At 44.9% G+C, this 7,222-nt stretch overlaps 1 protein-coding gene across 3 annotated transcripts in view; it reads right to left on the bottom strand.

The window, feature by feature from the left end:
- Positions 1-330: 330 nt before the first annotated feature.
- mych (myelocytomatosis oncogene homolog) overlaps positions 331-7,222 on the bottom strand; it is a 7,624-nt gene continuing 732 nt past the window's right edge. The window contains exons 1-3 of one of the 3 annotated variants that reach the window (XM_048608158.1): positions 6,657-6,913; positions 4,112-4,658; positions 331-2,695 (exon numbers count right to left, since the gene is read on the bottom strand). In XM_048608158.1, the coding sequence (XP_048464115.1) occupies positions 2,145-2,695; positions 4,112-4,646 (1,086 nt within the window). In that variant the 5' untranslated portion in view covers positions 4,647-4,658; positions 6,657-6,913 and the 3' untranslated portion in view covers positions 331-2,144. Of the gene's footprint in view, positions 2,696-4,111; positions 4,659-5,500; positions 5,698-6,656; positions 6,914-7,222 lie in introns of those variants that run through there. The other 2 variants (XM_048608157.1, XM_048608160.1) reach the window with 2 other exon arrangements.

Below are 7,222 nucleotides of genomic sequence, written 5' to 3'. Positions count from 1 at the left end.
CAATATGGATCCTGCAAGCATCACCACTAATAGTCTGCCTGGGCATTTACCTCACTGTTTAAGGGAGCTGCCTGTTCAGGAGTTAGTTGCTGCACTGGACTATATTACACTTATACTGATAATTTGAAATATTTCATTGGCTGTAAAAATGCTTTGGAACATAGCGCTCCCAAAGCGACTTGTACAAAATCAATGTTCTTTCTCTGAGGCTCTGTAACCTCCCACTTACAGGCTCTTGACAAATTTCCCAATATCACCTTTCAGGACAGGATGACAGGAATTAAATAGTCTCATTCTCACAAGAAAAACTTCAACATTAAAGTGAACAAGTTTTGTTTTAAAGTTTTATTTAATTATTAAAATTCTATTTTATTAACATGGCTATAGGCTGACAGAAAGTGCTTTGTCAAAACAAATGGTGTACATTCATTATCCAAAGAAACTTGATTTGCATAAAAAAACCTCGACATAATGATACAAAGCAATAACTTAAAGGCACACAAAACCCAGTCTGCTGATCAAGGATACCAATAATCCACATAAAAATATAGTACAACTCAAAAATGCACAAGATTGAACATAATAGGGCAGTGCATTATCTTAAAATAAATTATAGGACTAGCAGCAAACATTGCATTATTAAACAGTAAATCTAATGACAGAGGTTATTTGAAGATACAGTCATTGCTGCACCTGCAAGCACATGACAACAGGTTATGCAAGGGCTAAAATGTCTTGAGATTGTGACTTATAGAAAGCTACCACCTCAACCCCAGGGGTGGCAACTCTTGTTGGCTGGAGATCTGCAGGTGTTAACTGAGGCTCCAGGAGGGTGAAAATAAAGGCAGGATCACAGAAACCTCATCCTTGGCCTCACCCCACAGGGAGTGCCAACTCCAACTGACCGAGCACAAAGACTCTCGATCCCAAACACTCCCGCAGAACCAGAGCTTTCAGCAGCATGAATCACACAGCCCACAAGGAATGTGAATTACGTTGCAACATGTCCCAGGTTCTATTCAGAGTCTGCACTTTGATGGAAAAGAGAGAGAGAACAGGAGCAGAGTAAGGTGCAGTATCTGCCACTGACACAATACAATGGCTTCCCAATGTTTACAAAAATCAACACAAAAGGTATTTAACAGTCAGGCATGATCAGCCAATTATATATATATTTATATACACACATGTACACACACACATAAAAAAACTAATATAGATACTTTGTAACAAGTATGCATCTCATCGAAAACTCATCCTCTGGAAGCGTGGATTGCAGATTCTTGATTGGAAGACTTAAGACTGAGGTGAAATGAGGTTTAGACCAAAAAAAAAATCAGTGTTGCTTTGAAACAGTTCAGCGTAACTCTGTTTTCAAAAAAATGGGACCTCTCATGTGCACAGTGATAGGTAGCAGCTGAGATCAGGGAATGTTGTCGCTGACTTGAGAGGTTTTACAGTTGACCCTCTGAGCTAGTGTGGACAGAGGAGAGGGAGCTGGATACCAGCTAGCTCATCCATTATTACACGCCCTGCATTACAGATCGCCCAACACCTCGGGATGAAATCCAGTCCCTATTCTATATTTTCATGGTTATGGACAGGGCAAATGCTGGAGCATCCAAACACAGATGGATCTGTGGATCTCAGACAGCTCACTTGGGGTCTGTTTCCACTCGTCTCTTGGTTCCCGTATGGATCTTAAGTGATTGTGCATTTAACAACACTGCCTGACAGTGTGAGCAGCTGGGGATGTGAGGGAGGGGCTTGTGGCTGAAACAGCCATAGGGTGGTCCCAGGGCTAAAATCAGTGCCCAAAGCAGCTCTTCAAATAACAGATAGCCAAGCAATTTCAGACACGTAACACATTCAAAACTGGACTATTAAAACTCCAGACTTACTTCCAAAAACATACAACACGAAATGGCATGAAAAAACAAATTCTCACAGAAAAAAAATCCCGGTAGCACAAGTGCACGTTCGCAGTTTGTTTGCTTCATTTTGAGGCAATCACTTGTCCTTATGCCCTTCGTTTGCATTGTTGATATATAAACAGAAAATATTCACTCAGCAACCTCGAGGAACGATGCTGCCCCTCCCTCGATCTCCTGGAGAATGAGGCAGTTCACCTGGATTTACAAACTCTATTTGGAAAGCCTCTGCATTTGTTCAACTTTCCGTCTAAGCTGTTGTTGCTTCTTCTGAAGTTTCTCTCTCTCAGTGTTCAGTTTCTGATGCTCTGCCTTCAATTTGATGACATACTCTGTTGCCTTCCTCAGGATAACCACTTTGGAGGCTTTGTCATTCTTGGAAAGTTCTGGCACCTCATCTCGAAGAGCCAACAGACAATGCTTCAACTCATTTCTCCTCTGTCTTTCCAAGACATTGTGTGTCCTCCGTCTCTCCTCATCCTCTGCATCAGGGGATTTGAGGCTAAAAGCTGATGACCTGTTGGGCAGTGAGTACTTGGCTACGTGGAGATAGTTGTCTGTTTTAGCTCGTTTCGGAGCTGGCAGGTCCCTGGAGAGCAGTGGTGATGGTGCTGCGTAATTATGTTGCTGTTGAATTTCGAGACTGCATTGTTTGATGCTAGCCAATGTCTGTGAACGGGTTCCGGGTCTCAGCATTTCCTGCTTGACAACGCTCCCCTCAGCCAACCTTTGCTTCTCAATGCTTACGACATCAATCTCTTCTTCTGTAAACACAAGGCATCTTTAATATTCATGTTTTCGACAGAGAGAAAGAAAACAAAAACCTGTAGCTAATGCAGGAGAAGCTAGAACAGGACAAGATCACTCAGTCCCTGAACCATTCAATGAGATCACTGCTGGTCTCCATTTCCTCACTCACTTTCCACAACCCTCACTGCCAAACAACCATCCATCAATGTTGGTCAGGCTCGGGAAAGGATAATGAAGGGCCTCCTGTGTGCTTTGAGGTTATTACTCTTTCCAACCTCAAGGAGGAAATGTTGAACCTTTAATAACTCAGAAAGTAAATTCAGAAGGAAGCCCACGTTTATCATTCTAACCATCACTTTTAGCCACCTCCACTGGAAATTCTTTAATTCCAGGAAGTCACAAGCAATGTGTGGTGCTATGGAGGATTATGAGATCCATAGAGACCAAGCCACAATCCAATCGATTGGTTAGAACATAGAACATAGAACATAGAACTGTATAGCACAGTACAGGCCCTTCAGCCCACGATGCAGGCTTGAGAGTAGCGTAGACTTGAGGGGCAAATGGCCTACTCCCGTATCTCATCCTCCTGCCAGCTCCAGGTACCGGAGGATAGGCGCTTCCAACACAGCCCGAGCTGCTCTACTGATCCACACTTTCCCTCCTTTGCTAATCACCACCCCCTCCACCCCCAAAAAAGTTTGATCTTCCCAGTTACACCACCCTCACCTCCCCACCAAAAACACAGAATACCTCCCTTTCCCTTCCTTCGACATTTCCTACCCACCAGCAATAAATTCCTGAGAACAAGCCTCTGCCACATTCTGTCACCCAGTGAAATGTCGACACCATTCTGTGGGAGAAAAGGGTTTGATTCTTCAAATACATGCCCCCTGCCCCATCATTTCCCAATGGGTATTTCTCATGGATTGGTAAGAAGTACCTGCAGGGACTGCACTCTCAGAGAAATTGCTTATTGATCAGACCAGTCAAACAGCTGGTGCAGAAACTCCCAGGAGGGGTACACTTTGTTCTACAGTACCAGATGGAAGCCAAACTCAGAGTTTGGGCTAGAGGAATCGGGTTATAATGGTGGAGCACCATCCACTCTCTTCCAGGCTGCCCCTCTCCAGCATCTCTTATAGCTAAAGACATCATCAACAAATCCAAGCCTGTTCCCACCCAGTCAAAATACTGGATAGTAAGTCAGAAACAGGAGCCCAGCCCGTTGCCTGGAAACTGCTGTCAGCTGTATGTTTCCACAATGACCCAGGACACCAATCCAATATCCATGTTCACACCCACAGGGAAAGCCTTTCATCTCAGATGGGTCCATGGATGGCTGGAGAAGCCACTCATGAGACTACAGGACTGACAATCACGGAACTTGGATAAAATTACTGAGACCATTCGCTCCAGTAAGTCTGTACCTGAGTCAGTGCATTGTGAGAAAACACTGCCTGCGGACAAAGAACTTTCATCATCTGAGTTTGGGTTGTCCCTGTTCTGCTGAGGCCTCTCCAGGAAGGGGCTGATTGTTTCGAAATCTGAACTACAGATATCCTGGAAGAAATGTGACTCGATCTCAGACATCAGGGGGCTTGATACAGGGAGTGTGTCCAATTTATCACCAACTTTGTCCAGCTCTGTGCTGGCTAGTAAATTACTCCACATGCAATCCTGCTCCATCTTCAATGAAGCTTCTAAGTCACAAATTAAACTCTGGCTGATGAATTCCTCGTCGTCCAACAGGAATTCCGACATTAATTCCAACTGGTCTGACTTGGAAGGGATTAAAGAGGAGAGGGAATCGCAGATATTCGACTTGGGAAGTGGGGATTGAGGCGATGCAGGCAACATCTCCACTGTCTTCAGAAATTCCTCACAGGTCTGATAAAAATCTTCCTCTTCCAGGAGTGACGAGAAGATCTGAAAATCACAGCTGATATTTCCACTCTGAGGCATTGTGAGAAGACGCTGCAAGATAAACCACACAACGTTAACCCAAACTCTACAGGTAAAGAATTATAGAACAGTACAGGTCTGTCACTGGCAGGGGGAGCTGGGAGACAGAGGATATGTGAGGACTCCAGGACAATTGCCCTGATGCCGGGAACTTTGCAGGATCCTGCGCTGATGGAACAGGAGCTCCTGCTCCTCAGTACAACATCAGTGGCTCCAGATTGTGACATGCTTCATGTAACACCAGACCCGAGGCTGGCAATAGCTCAGTGTTCTGCAGATCATGAACATACAAGCTGCAATGCAGCCAATCAGCTGCTCCATCAACCACACATCACAGCAGACACTCCTCAGGCTGGAAACTAACAGCATGACACGCTAACAACACCCCTCAAAAATACAGCATCCTCCTTCCTCAAGAAAGGACATAAATGTGTTGGAGGTGGTTCCGAGGAGATTTACTAGATTGACACTGGAGTGAGTGAGTTGTCTGATGAGGAAAGGTTGGACGTACTGGGCTTGTTTACCCTGGAGTTCTGAAGAGTGAGGGGTGACTGGATTGAAGTGTGTAAGATCCCGAACCGTCTTGACAAAGTGGATGTGGGAAGGATGTTTTCTCTTGGGGGGCAGTTCAAAACCAGGGGGTGCTGTTTAAAATTAGAGTCGCTTTTCAGGACAGAGATGAGGAATTTTTTTTCACTCAGGGTTGTGTGACTTTGGAACACTCTGCATCAGAAGGTAGGACAGGCAGCATTATGGGATATTTTTAAGGTGGAGGTGGATAGATAGGGAATTGCACACAGAGGGGAAAGGGGTTGGGAATGAGCAATTTGAAACACAAATAGAACAGCCATGACCTTATTTGTTGATGAACACGTTCAAGGGGCTGAATGGTCTCACTCTGGATCTGGTCTGGGGTGCACAGTGGTTCAGTGGTTAGCACTGCTGCCTCACAGCACCAGGTTCAATTCTACCCTCAAGCGACTGTCTGTGTCGAGTTTGCACATTCTCTCCGTGTCTGCATGGGTTTTCACCAGGTGCTCCGGTCGCCTCCTACAGTCCAAAGGTATGCGAATTAGTGGATTGGCCATGCTAAATTGCCCATAGTGTCCAGGGATGTGCAAGTTGGGTGGATTAGCCATGGGGGGAATGCAGAGTTACAAGGTAGGGGTAATGGGTCTGGGTGGGATAGTCCTCAGAGGGTTTGTGTGGACTTGTTGGGCCAAATGGCCTATTCCCACACTGTGGGGATTCTGTGATTGCTCTGTGTAATGAGAGGATTCTGACAAAGCTGAGCAACCATGTCCCTATAAAGACTGCCCCATCCTTTAGTAACCACTATCTCCTGCTGGAACAAAAGGAGGTTCCATTTCCGTGCAGTTGTTGAAAGTAGAGCCAGTTCTACACTTGGCCCCATCATTAAAAGCACAGGAGGCCATTCAGCTCCTCAGGTCCATTATAGTGTCATAGAGAAGTACAGCATGGGAATAGACTCTTCGGTCCAACTCATCTATGCTCACCAGATATCCTAAATTAATCTAGTCCCATTTGCCAGCATTTGGCCTGTAACTCTCTAAACCCTTCCTATTCATGTACCCGTCCAGATTCCTTTTAAAATGTTGTAATTGTACCAGCCTCCACCACTTCCTCTGGCAGCTCGTTCCATACATACGCCACCCTCTGCGTGAAAACGTTGCCCCTTAGGTCCCAGTTGTTTTATCCACAATATCATCAGTCAGATTAAACAGAAAGGTGCTAGAATTGTTGTAACCACTCCAACCAAAGCAAAGAGTACAAGTTCAGAGACACCTTCACCTGGGATGCCTCATTTCAAACTGCCCCCATTAGTCAGAGATCTGCTTAGGAGGAGCCTCCCAAACTCCAGAGAGTTATTGAAGAGACAACTTGTAGCTGCATCTCCAATTTTCAACACTCCACCATTCTCAGGCTGTACTGAAGGGTGCCCCATGTGGAGCTGGACAGAGGAGGGTTACACAGAGAGAAGCCAATTACCTTTAACAACGTTTCTTCAGTCAACAGTGATTAAACAATCCCTCGATACGCTGAGAGTTTCTAATCGCCATCTGAGTGCAACCTCACTTTATATCAACACTCTCAGTTTTCCACTCATTTAAATACTTGGCGGCTTTTAGAAGTGGGATTTTTACCTGCGACTACAAGACCCGCCTTTGTTGTGTCATGTAACAATGAGGTCACGTTCCATCACTGGCACCAGGTTCTCTAATGTAGACACCCCCAAACTTTCCAGACCAAATTAAACCCCTTTCCAGTTAATGTCACAATTGTATTAAGAATTCAGTGATTTACAAAACCCAGCTACTTTTGCACAAGTTGCAGAAAATTAAATAACTTTAATTATAAATCTCCAGTAGTGAGCACAGGCTGAACACACACTGATGTGAAACAGGCACAATATGCACTTCGAGACTTTTATCAGTTAAACAACTGGAAACAAAGCAGACTGTGTGTGTGTGTGTGTGTGTGTGTGTGTGTGTGTGTGTATCTGTATGTGAGGGTGTGTGTGTGTGTGTGTGTGTGTGTGTGTGTGTATGTGCGTG

This window comes from Rhincodon typus, chromosome 19 (genome assembly GCF_021869965.1).
Source record: "Rhincodon typus isolate 14 chromosome 19, sRhiTyp1.1, whole genome shotgun sequence".
NCBI classification, from domain to species: Eukaryota; Metazoa; Chordata; class Chondrichthyes; order Orectolobiformes; family Rhincodontidae; genus Rhincodon; species Rhincodon typus.
This window is presented reverse-complemented; position numbering and strand designations above follow the sequence as displayed.